Here is a 12,018-nt window from a genome sequence, read left to right on the forward strand (position 1 = left end):
TGGAATGGGCGACATGGTTGGTAAAGTGGTTTGAATCCCGCACTGTCTCTGTAAGGAGTTTGTACCTTCTCCCCATGTCTGCATGGGTTTTCCCCCAGGGGCTCTGGTTTCCTCCCATCATTTGAAACATACCTGAAGTGTAGGTTAATTGGGTGTAAATTGGGCAGCACGGACTCATGGGGCAAAATGGCCTATTACCGTGCTGTACATCTAAATTTAAAATTTCAACCAGCTCCTGCTCAAAGCTTTGGCTGGTGATAATTGGAGGTTGCAGCAGCGATGGGTCTCTGCCCTTATTGAGCCATAGAATCGGGCAGAGAGAGGTGAGGCAGACCCAAGCTGAGAGCCGTCCCACAATGATGGGCGATGCCAGAGGTAGCAGGTGCTGGAATCTGGAGCCACAGAGGAGTTGGAGGGGGGCCCAGCGGGTTGAGCAGCTTACGGGGAACTAAGAAATGATTGGTTGCACCTGGACTGAGTGGAGAGGGGTGAGATGGGGGCAGCAGGGGACTGGTGAACTCGGAGAATGTGAAGGATGGGGAGGGTGAGGGGCGGTGTTTGGAGCCCGGCTGGTGATTGACTGGAGTTGGAAGAAAATGAATGGAGATCGGTGGACCAATCCCCTTTCCTTCCTTCTCTCTCTCTCTCTCTCTCTCTCTCTCTCTCTCTCTCTCTCTCTCTCTCTCTCTCTCTCATACACATTCTTTCTATCACATTCCCTCACACTTTCTCACACACACTCTCTCAAACATTTTCACACTTTTACACTCTTTCTCTCACATTCTCACACACACTCACTCTCTCTCTCACACCCCCTCTCTCTCACACCCCCTCACTTGTCACATTCTCTCTCACACACACTTAACACTCTCTTACACTCTTTCTCTCACTCTTACACTCACTCTCTCTCATACCCTCTCTCTCACTTCTTGCACACTTTCACACTCTTTCTCACAAATATTCTCACACTCTCTCTCTCACCTCTCACACACTCTCTCTTTCCCTCCTCGCTGTATGGCACATCACCCTCCTCTGCCCCCCAACCACTCCTCACCCTCTCCTTCTGTCTGTCGTTCCCAGGAACGAGGTGAATTTCTTCTCTCGGTGGACAGAAAATCTTTGGAACTCCCTGTCAGTCGTGAGTGCCCCGAGGTGGCAGTGGGCCCTCCTTTGAATGCCTAGGGAACCAGTGGATACCAGGATTGTGGCACTGAGATGAACGACCAGCCACGATGGGGTGCTGGTGGAGAAGGATCAGTGGGCTGAACAGCCTGTGCATTCCCTCGGATGCCCCTTTATCTCCCTGTGTCTCTGGGCTGACTTCAGCAGGGGCATGGTCAACCTGCTTCTTGTTGCCCATGGTAGCTATATTTTCCCTCTAAGTCCTTCAGCCCATCGAGTAGATGCTACCTCTTGGAGCATCCCATCGCCCTCCCTGGTTTCCCCATTATCCATTAGCTCCCCGGTCTCCCAGCACCCCAGCTCCACTGGGGGCAATGTGGCCAGTTAACTGGTGGGGATATGGACCGAGCACAGGCAAACTGGTGGCCTACTTGGTCAGCATGGATGTTTGGCCGAAGGGCCTGCTTCCGAGCTGCTGAACGCTGGGTCGTTCCCACCCAGAGTACTTGAGGGATACCGACGCTGCCTGACAAAGGTAGCACTGGGGGTCAGGATCGAATCTGTGTCAATGGAGCTCTGGCACTGCTATGCTGACATCTGGTGAGTGACTCGCCTTCCAACAGTAAGGTACCAGACGATATAGTTCCCTGATGTTCAGAAATGTTTGTGCAACCTCTCCCAGAAAATCCAGGCAACAGCCTGGTCCACCTTTCCAAAACCTCCACACCCTTCCTCTAATGGGGATGTGTGTGGGGGGCGGGGGGGGTGGGAGGGGAGGAGGCGACCAGAACTGCTCTCCGTATTTCAGGTTCAGCCGAACCAAGGTGTTTGCATCGCTGCCACATGCCCAATGGAGCACTGGGTGTGTGCAGTGAGGGTGTCAATCGGTGGAGCTTCAGTTCCCGGTGAGCCTGGCTGGCGATCTTCCCCACTGCATCATTCTCCATCCCTATGGGGCGGCGTTGATCAGGATTCACTCACTACCCCTCCGGCGTGTTAAGATGCTCGCCAGAAGCTGGTTCAGATTTTAATGCTGCTTTTGCCTGAGGTGATGCCATTTTCTCGCCTTCTCTTATTTTGACGAGGTTGTCGTAGACCAGCCTGTGGGGGATTCCAGATCTGCAGGTCTGTTGCCTGCTTTTCTCCAGTTTACTGCGTTTATCAGCACAGATTGTAACCGAGGCCAAACTAAAATGTTCCGGAGATCCAGTGGTGGACAGAATACGCTGATGATTGAATCTGTCCTGGCATCAACTCGCTGATAATGAACACCTTAAACCATTGATTCTCAACCTTTTTCTTTCCGCTCACATCCCACTGTGAGTAATCCTTCTGCCATGGTTGCTCTGTGATCAGTAAGGGATTACTTAAGGTGGGATGTGAGTGGGAAGGGCAGGTTGAGAACTGCTGCTCGAGACCCAATTGTTGCTGAAATATTTTGCTGGAGAAAAATGGTCATTGGCCCATTTCCTTTGGAGTTCTGAAACTGTACACATAACGAGTCAATGAGGGACGATTAAAACAGGGGTTTTCAAACTTTTTTTTTCCACACCTTTAGCAATCCCTTAATCTCAGAGCACCATTGGCATTAGGATTACTTAAAGTGGGATGTGAATAGAAAGAAAAAGGTTGAGAACTGCTGGTTTAAAGTAATGTTTGCCAGTTCTTCGACTAATATGTAGAATCTCAACAGCACATTTCCCACTGCCCACCAAGGACAGTAGGAGGCCATTTGGCCCTTGGACTTGCTGCTTTCTGTTAGTTGAGGGGTGGTGACAGGACCTCCTTCTCCACCCACTCTTAGTGAATTCAGAAAAGAGGTGGGTGACTGTCTCCTCTCCACCCCAGGCATCTCGGGGGCAACATGCACTGTGGGTGATGTGTCTGGGACGCGCACAGAGTTCGCCATCCAGAACTGCTGGAAGGCCGTCAACTTGGTGAACCTTGGACTGCCTGAAACCAGTTGGTCCTCCAGTGCACGGAGACGTTGGTGAGGGAACGCCCCACGTTCCAGGCTGCAGGAGCACGTGCTGAGGGACGCACTGAGGCTTGGCGCTGTGGGGGAAAGACCGCAGGCTAGAATCCTCCCATCACCAGGCATTGAGGGGCTGAGACCGAGGGGGAAGCCCCTCCACCAACAGGGGACATTGGTGGAAATGGAATTGAATGTAACATGGCACGGTGAAGGGAATGCACAGTTATGAAAGGAAAGATGGGAACAGACTCCTTTTGTAGATTTTTAATTGTGAATAAAGTCTATATTTTCATTGAAAATAAGTTGAGGGCTGGCCTGACCTTCAACCACCTCTTCAACCACAAGTTTTGGCCACTTGTCCTGTTGCTTAGATCCTCTCAGTTGCCATATGGCAGTGGGGGGCGGGGGAGGGGGTGAGGGGAGAGGGACCAGTGGAAGAGGAGGGTGATTTGGAAGGAGAAGAGGGGCGGATGGAGACCGGGTGGAGCATTGAGCAGAGGGGCCGAACGCTCTCTGAGTGTTCACTGCACTGAGATTTGCAATCTAACTCCCACCCCACACTCTCCCTCCCTGCCCCAACTTGTCCACGTACAGAAGCTTTTTTAATTTTTAGAAGAAATTTGGGCACATCTCGGTATCAGGGCCCTTCTGGCTCATGACCCCATGCTGCCCAAATGCCCCAGTTAACCGTCAACCCTGGCACACTTTCGGAGGGTGGGAGGAAGCCAGAGCACTCGGAGGAAACCCACGCAGACACAGGGTGAAGGTACAAACTACTTGCAGGCAGCACAGGATTCGATCCCATCTCTTGCACTGTTACAGCGTTGTGCTAACCGGTACGCTAACCGCATCGCCCCCTCCCCCCGCTAACTGTGCCACCCCTCCTACACTAACCATGCTGCCTCCTCTGCTAACTGTGCTGCTCCCACCATGCTAACCGCGTCGTGCTCCTGTGTGGGCCTCTCACACTGCTAAGAGCTACCGCCTGGATGTGGTGTTTGGGGTTCTGGAGCAGAATGCTCGGCTCAATCTCACTGAAAGACTTTGGGTCATGATCGCCTGGGAGCAAGAAACAGGGGAACCGCGTGAACCAGTCTCGGCTTCCGCACGAGAGGCCAGAGGCAGCAGTGCTGCCTCCCAAGCCGCCAGCCTGGGAGATGCTGGTGTTGTTGTCCTGCAGCTCACCCTCTCTGTTCCTCTCGCAGCTGCTGGTTGTCTCTTGAAAGAGGAGCGATCTGGGCCTTCGTTGCACCTGCTCTGTTTGTCATTCTGGTAAGTGAATGTCCTGAACTGCCAACGAGGACGGGGCTGCCCCACACTGAGCTTTCAGTGTGATGCTGCAGCTGTTAACATGGCAATGATGTTGATAGAGAACCCAGGATAAACCGCCACCCTGAATTGGATCTTGCTGGGCCTTGCGTGTGGTGTGTCCACCAGTGTTGCACCTTGGTCTTTAAATAGAGCACAGCTCTATGAACAATCTACTTTTGGCAATTAATTAGCACCAGAATTCTTTATGGCAAGTTGCCAATTTTTATAGTCCAGCAATTGAGATAATTGGCAGAAGGTCCTGGCTGATTGTCAGGAAGCAGGGAGTCGGATAATATTCTGGTTGGCTGGCAGTTGCTAGTGGTGTTCCACCAGGGTCGGGGTTAGGGCTGCTTTTCATTATTAAAAAGTATAAACACAACACTGGAGAAACTCAGCAGGTCAAATTGTGTCCTCTGTGTAGCAATGTTAAAGATAGGTAACCCACGTTTCGGGCTTGAGGCATGAGGAAAATGTGGGCAGGTGCCCGAACAAGGTGGTGGCAGGGGGAGGAGCAGGGTTGCACACCTGGGAGGTGATAGGTAGATAAGGGAGGGAGGGCACACCAGCAAACGGTTGGGGGGGGGGTGGTTTCTGTAAATGGAGAGGGAAGGGGTCGAAAGTTGGAAAATAAAGTGGGCAGACTATTTTCTAAATGGGGAGAAAATTGAAAATCTCCAGATGCAAAGGGGACCTGGGACCCCTTGTGCAGGATACCCCGAAGGGGAACGTGCAGGTTGAGTCGGTGGTGAAGAAGGCAAATGAAGTGCTGGGATTCGTTTCAAGAGAGTAAGAATAGGGGTGTGAAGCTGAGGGTTTATGGGGCACTGGTGGGACTCCACTTGGAATATTGTGAGCAGTTTTGGGCTCCTCATTTCAAAAGAATGTGCTGACGTTAGAGAGGGTTCAGAGGAGGTTCACAAGGATGGTTCTGATAATGATAAGTTTATCATTTGACGGATCTTGGCTAGTAGGTATTGGAATTTCAGAAAATGAGGGTGGGATCTAATTTTGGAAGGCATGGACAGAGTAGATATAGAAAGGTAGTTTCCCGTGGTGGGGGAGTCTCAGACAAGAGGGCACAACTTCAGGATTGAAGAGCGTCCGCTTTTGAACAGAGGTGTGGAGATATTTCTTTTCCATAGGGATGTGAATCTGGAATTTGTTGCACAGGCGGTTGTGGAGGCCAGGTCGTTGAGTGCATTTAAAGAAGAGATTGCGAGATCCTTCATTTGATGTGATGGCATGGTTGGTGTAGTGTAGCACCAGCGGTCTAGACCGGACCAGGGTTTGAATCCTGCACTGTCTGTAAGGAATTTGTACGTTTCCCCCCGTGTCTACGTGGGTTTTCTCCAGGGGCTCCGGTTTCCCCCCACTGTTCAAAACGTACTGGGGGTGTAAGATAATGGGTTGTAAATTGGCCGGCACGGGCTCGTGGGCTGGAATGGTCTGTTATCACACTGTATGTCTAAATTTTAAAATTTAAATTAAAAAAGAGAACCAGGCTGTGGGGAGCAGGATGGACAGTGGGAAAATGGATTAGCTCATGATTAAATGTTATGACAGACTCACTGGGCCGAATAGCCTGTTTTCTGCCCCTTTGTCTTCTGGGGGTAAACAAGAATTCCTGAGAAAACTGCAGTGAGATGGACTGTACTGCCTGGAAGACCAGTGGAATTCGATTCAGAAGGAACGCCCAACATGGCACCAGGGAAAGGTGGGAATGGAAACCTTCTGCACCACAGAGGGGCCATTTGGGGAGTTCTTGCAGTCTGATGGTAGGAATGAAGGCGTCTCATTGTGATGCTGGAGGGACTCGGCCAGTCTTGCAATGTCCACAGGAGGTGAAGATATATTACCAACGTTTCTGGACTGAGCCCTTCTGGACTGAGTGAAAAAGCAAGCAGGTATTTGAATAAAAGACGAGATGGAAAGGGTGAAGAAGGGAAGGGGGAGAAGTCCAGGCCAACACCCAAAAGGTGTTAGTTGGATGTGATAAGAGGAGAGGTGAGAATTGAAAGGAGACAGAGGGAAAAGGGGGGAGAGAGAGAGAGATGGGGGGGAAAGGCGTTGGGGGGATGAAGGAGCATCGCTTCGTTGAGCACCTTGGCTCTGTCCGCCACAGTAGCGGTGGCCACCCATTGCAGTTCCCCGCCCCATTCCCTTGCCGATGTGTCTGTCCATAGTCTCATGCATTGGAGGAACAGCACCTCATCTCCAATTTGAGCACCCTAGGATGGCATTAACATCGACTTCTCTGGTTTCTGTCAAGAACCCCCCTCCCAACTCACCCCCACCTCTTTCTTCTTGCCATCTCCTTTCCTCCATTTCTCTCACTTCCCCCTTTCCCTCTGTTTCCTTTCACGGAGCGAAAATCAATTCTCACCTCTCCTCTCATCACATCGAATCAACACCTTTTGGCTATCGGTCTGGACTCCTCCCCCTCCCCTTCTTCCCCCTTTCCATTTCGAATTTTATTCGGACGCCTGCCTGCTTTTTCACTCTACCTTGAAGAAGGGCTCGGTCCAGAAACGTCGGTAATATATTTTCACCTCCTGTAGATGCTGCGAGACCGGCCAAGTCCCTCCAATATTTCTCTGTGTCTTTGATACCACGATTGGACAGATTGGAACCTTTACCATGATCTACTGGGGGAACTCAAGAGGGCCAAGAGCATCCGTGGGAGTGAGAGAACAATCGACGTTTTGGGTCAAAACCCTTCTTTGTCACTGAAATGAAAGTGAAGACCTGGTTTCTGACATATTTGTGAGAGGTTTATTTCGAGAGAGAGAGAATAGAAGACTTGCATTTGTGTAGCACCTCTCTCAAACAATAAGCTGTTGTCCCTGATGGAATCTCAGCACAAAGAAGAATCCCGGTGATTTCCTGGTTGTGGCACACTATCAGTAACCACCAAGACTAGGCCGCGGGAACTATAGCCTTTAATGTACAGAAGAACCTTGCTGGCCCGGATCCAGGAGGGAAGGGAGAGCTGGCTCGACCTTTATGGCCCAAGACCACAGGGGAGGAGTCATAGGGTGTGAGTCGTCAGTGGGCAGGCCAGCTCATATATACAGTGGCCAACACTAACTATATACAATGGAGGAAACATATCACACTGGTTTTGGTGACCAGGGCAGAGGAAACCCCTGGTTCTCCTCAAAGGGGTGTCAAGGTCATGTGTGGCATCCAGGAGAGGTGGGAGGTGTGTGAGGCAGGACCATCCCCCCACCCCATGTCTCTGTCTCGACCTTGTTGGAAGTAACGGTAATTGAATCTATAAACAAAGTGTGGCACCTCGCACTCCTTGTCTCAAGCTCCTGATATTCTGGAGCTCAGCTCGACTTTGGCATGTCACACCTCTGGGGCAGCGGGGATGATACACGTGGATCCCTGCACAAGAGTCCGGGGAGAGAGAGATTGAGCCTCCTGACCCCGAGCTGGCGAACTGCAAAGCTGGGTGGTGGGTGACCAGAGTTCATGACTGATGGTTTTCTCACCTCCTTGTTGGCCTCAGGTGAACATTGGCATTCTCGTAGCTGTGACACGGATCATCTCCAGGATCAGCACAGACAATTACAAGATACACGGGGATGCAAACGCTTCCAAGTAAGTCCACGGTGCCTTGGCACAGGTGTTGCCGCAGAGATCCCTTAACCCTTGAGGGATGGTGAGTGTGTGTATTTCAGAATCCAAAGCAAGTTTATGGTCTCGAAATTTGCTGTCTTGCAGCAGCAGTAACGTGCATTCCAGGTACAAAAATTGGTATATATTACGTTTCCTTAAATAGACCTTTTAAACATAAATAATTACATCACCAGCGGCCCAGGTTCGAATCCCACACTGTCTGTGAGGAGTTTGTACATTCTCCTGAGTTTTCCCAGAGTTCCAGTTTCCCACCATTGATCAATTGGGCAGCATGGGCTTGTGGGTCAAGAGGGCCTGTAACCGTGCTGAGTGTTTAAATTTTTTTAAAGAGTGTGGCGGTATCTGGGGTTCATTGTCCGTTCAGGTATCCCATGGTGGAGGGGAAGAAGCCATCCTTGTCCCTCTGGGTGCTCGTCTTCAGGCTCCTCCACCTCCTGCCTGATGGTGGCAGAGTGAAGAGGGGATGGCCTGGGTGGTGGGGGTCCTGGAGGATAGAGGCTACCTGTGCTTTCATTGATTGCAGTGATTCATTGAAATTGGTTGTAAATTGGAGCTGGATTACAAGATAGTTTTTTTTTTTTTTTTTTTTTTTTTTTTTTTTTTTTTTTAATTTTTTATTTTTCACACCATAAATCACAATAGCCATGATATACACTTTTTCTTTTCCACACATTTACAGTGACTTTTTCTCCCTCCCCCCTCCCTCCTCCCAAGCCACCCCCCCATCCCCCCCCCCCTCTCATCCATTTTAGTTATACAATCTAGGTTGCATTAATTCAGTTAGACAATGTTGTCATTCAACAAAAATACACCAGAAATTCTACTGAGTCCATTCTTTTCTTCTCTTCTCCTTCCATCAACTTAGGTAATGTTTGTTCCCGGTAGGTTTTCGCTATTGTATTTAATGTAAGGCTCCCATACTTGTTCGAATATTTCAATATTATTTCTTAAACTATATGTTATTTTTTCTAATGGAATACATTTATTCATTTCTATATACCATTGTTGTATTTTCAAATTATCTTCCAATTTCCAGGTTGACATAATACATTTTTTTGCTACAGCTAGGGCTATCTTAACAAATCTTTTTTGTGCATCCTCCAAGTCAATTCCAAATTCTTTATTTTTTATGTTACTTAGGAGAAAGATCTCTGGATTCTTTGGTATATTGTTTTCTGTTATTTTATTTAATATCTGATTGAGATCATCCCAAAATTTTTCTACTCTCTCACATGTCCAGATTGCATGAATTGTTGTTCCCCTTTCTTTTTTACATCGAAAACATCTATCAGATACTGTTGGGTCCCATTTATTTAACTTTTGCGGTGTAATGTATAGTCTGTGTAACCAATTATATTGTATCATACGCAGCCTCGTATTTATTGTATTTCTCATCGTTCCAGAGCATAACTTCTCCCATGTTTCCTTTTTTATCTTTATATTTAAATCTTGTTCCCATTTTTGTTTAGTTTTACCATTTGTTTCCTCATTTTCCTTTTCTTGCAGTTTAATATACATATTTTTTATAAATCTTTTGATTAACATTGTATCTGTAATCACATATTCAAGGTTACTTCCCTCTGGTAAACTCAAGTTGCTTCCTAATTTATCTTTCAAGTAGGATCTCAGTTGGTAATATGCCAGCGCTGTATCTCCCGTTATATTGTACTTATCTCTCATTTGTTCAAAGGATAAGAATCTACTTCCTGAAAAACAATTTTCTATTCTTTTAATCCCTTTTTTTTCCCATTTTCTAAAGGCAAGGTTGTCTATTCTTTTAATCCCTTTTTTTTCCCATTTTCTAAAGGCACGGTTGACAAGATAGTTAATACATTTTGAAATTATATGGTGCTCATAATGAGGCAGCATGGTTAGCGAGCTGGTTAGTGCAGTGCTGTTATAGTGGCAGCGACCCGGGTTCGAATCCCGCACTGTCTGTGAGGAGTTTGTACGTTCTCCCGTGTCTGCGTGGGTTTCCTCCAAGTGCTCCGGTTTCCTCCTGCCATTCAAAAAGTACAGGGTTTGTGGGTCAATGGGAGTATTTGGGCGGCATGGGCTGGAAGGGCCTGTTACTGTGCTGTCCCATGTATACCCATGTACTAGTCGATACTGTGTAAAAGTGAAACACGCTGTGTCTGTAGTACAAACTCACCGAACTGCTGGAGGAACTCAGCGGGTCTTGCAGCATCCACAGGAGATAAAGGTATATTGCTGACCTTTTTGAGCCTGAACCCTTCTTCAAGGAAGGCCCTTCTTCTGTTTATTCCTTGAAGAAGGGCTTGGGCCCGAAACTTTGGCGGTATACCTTTGTCTCCTATGGACACTGAAAGGACCGGCTGAGTTCCTCCATGTGAAAGTCACTCTCCCTAGTTTTGGTCGCCGGAGCTCCCGACACCTCAACCACGGACACTCGCCTAGGCCCCATCTGAGCTCCCGACTCCTCGAACTCAGACTGACCACCCGCTAAAATGTATCTGATGCTCAGCACATTGGGAAGCATTAGAGCAAAACACCCAGAGCCTTGCCATCTTTCAGGCTGGGAGGTGGGGGGGGGGGCTGGTGGGGGAAGAGGGAGGGAGTTCCAGAGCTCGAGGCTCGGCCATGCCATGCCACTGAGGTGAAGTAACACACAGCCCTGTCTGGGCAAATTCAAGCTCAGATCTCCTTGCCTGACTAAGCTCCGCCAATGGTTCTCAGCTGAGCTGCTGGGCAGCACACCACTGAAAGAGGGCAGGGTTAAACCCAGAACAGGATTCAAGGCTCAAGGCTCCTTTATTGTCCTCTAATTGCACAGAACATGTAACATTGCACAAGGCAGAAAAGAGTCCCCATTCGTATTATTTGGTGCCCCGTACAGTAAGAGAGAAAGACAAGAAAGGAGGGTCCCTTCAGAGTCACTGAGTGTCCATCAATTCGCCTCCAGCCCTCCTGCAGCCTCTGCAGCCACACAGTCCCCACATCAAACCATCGACCACCCCAGCTCCAGATCCAAACCCCTGACACCATCAGGAAGCCTTCAGTGCCCAAGGCCCTTCAGGACCCCCTTCGCGACTTCAGCCCCCTCTCGAATCCTGCCTCTGATACCTGGCTCCCATGAGCCAGTCTCCAGCAGCCCGCAGCCCACGTGGGTCCCTTCTGGCCGCTGAGCCCCTCGCTGCCCCACTGCCGTGGTCACGGTCCTCTAGGGGGTGGGGGGTGTCATCCCTGTGACTGGTGCTCTGCCCCGGTCCACTGCTTCCCCCAGATTCTGCAACCCCGGTGGCTCTGTACAGGCTTCAGTTGGCTCCTTTAACAGGCCGTTTAAAGTCTGCATGGAGCCTCCGGCGTTAGGACCAGGAGGTTGAACCTTTCAGATCAGCAGTGCTGCCATTATCCATTTTACCTGCAGCAGACATATTTACTGTGGGGACCATGAGAATGTTGGCAGACACTGTGATTGTAATAAACTCATTGAACTCAGGCGGTCTTCTCAGCGTCTCTAGCAAACAAGGGTGTATTCTGGCCTGAGCCCTTCAAGGAATAAGCAGGAATGAGCCAGACGCAGGAATTCAGACAATGGGGGAGGAATCCAGACCAACAAAAGGGTTTAAATATGATAAGGGATGAGGGAAGAATTTATCACGTTTGTGTGAATGGACAGAGATAGGGAAAGGCGACGGGCGAAGGGAGGGTTTAATGAAAGCCAGAGAAGTCGGTATTAATGCCATCCGGTTGGACGGTGCCTAGACAGAAGATGAGATGTGGTTCCTCCAGTTTCTGGGTAGACAGTGCATGAGACCGTGGACAGACATGTCAGGAAGGGAATGGGTGGCCACTGGGAGACCCAATGCTCAATGAAGCGATCTCCCAGTGTGCGCACGGTCTCTCCGATGTACAGGAGACCAGAGCGGGAGCATCTGGATGCAGGGTGGAGGACTATGCCCATCAGGATAAGAGGAGGTGGACCTCTGGCGTTCCCCACTTTG

General features: G+C 49.4%; 1 protein-coding gene across 1 annotated transcript in view; it reads left to right on the forward strand.

Moving 5' to 3' along the window:
- LOC138761434 (adhesion G-protein coupled receptor D1-like) overlaps nucleotides 1-12,018 on the forward strand; it is a 98,976-nt gene that overhangs the window by 60,079 nt on the left and 26,879 nt on the right. Inside the window, exons 15-16 of the mRNA XM_069933568.1 lie at nucleotides 4,303-4,369; nucleotides 7,923-8,014. Coding sequence (XP_069789669.1) covers nucleotides 4,303-4,369; nucleotides 7,923-8,014 — 159 coding nt within the window. The remainder of the gene's footprint in view (nucleotides 1-4,302; nucleotides 4,370-7,922; nucleotides 8,015-12,018) is intronic.

Source organism: Narcine bancroftii, chromosome 4 (assembly GCF_036971445.1).
Source record: "Narcine bancroftii isolate sNarBan1 chromosome 4, sNarBan1.hap1, whole genome shotgun sequence".
Taxonomy (NCBI): Eukaryota; Metazoa; Chordata; class Chondrichthyes; order Torpediniformes; family Narcinidae; genus Narcine; species Narcine bancroftii.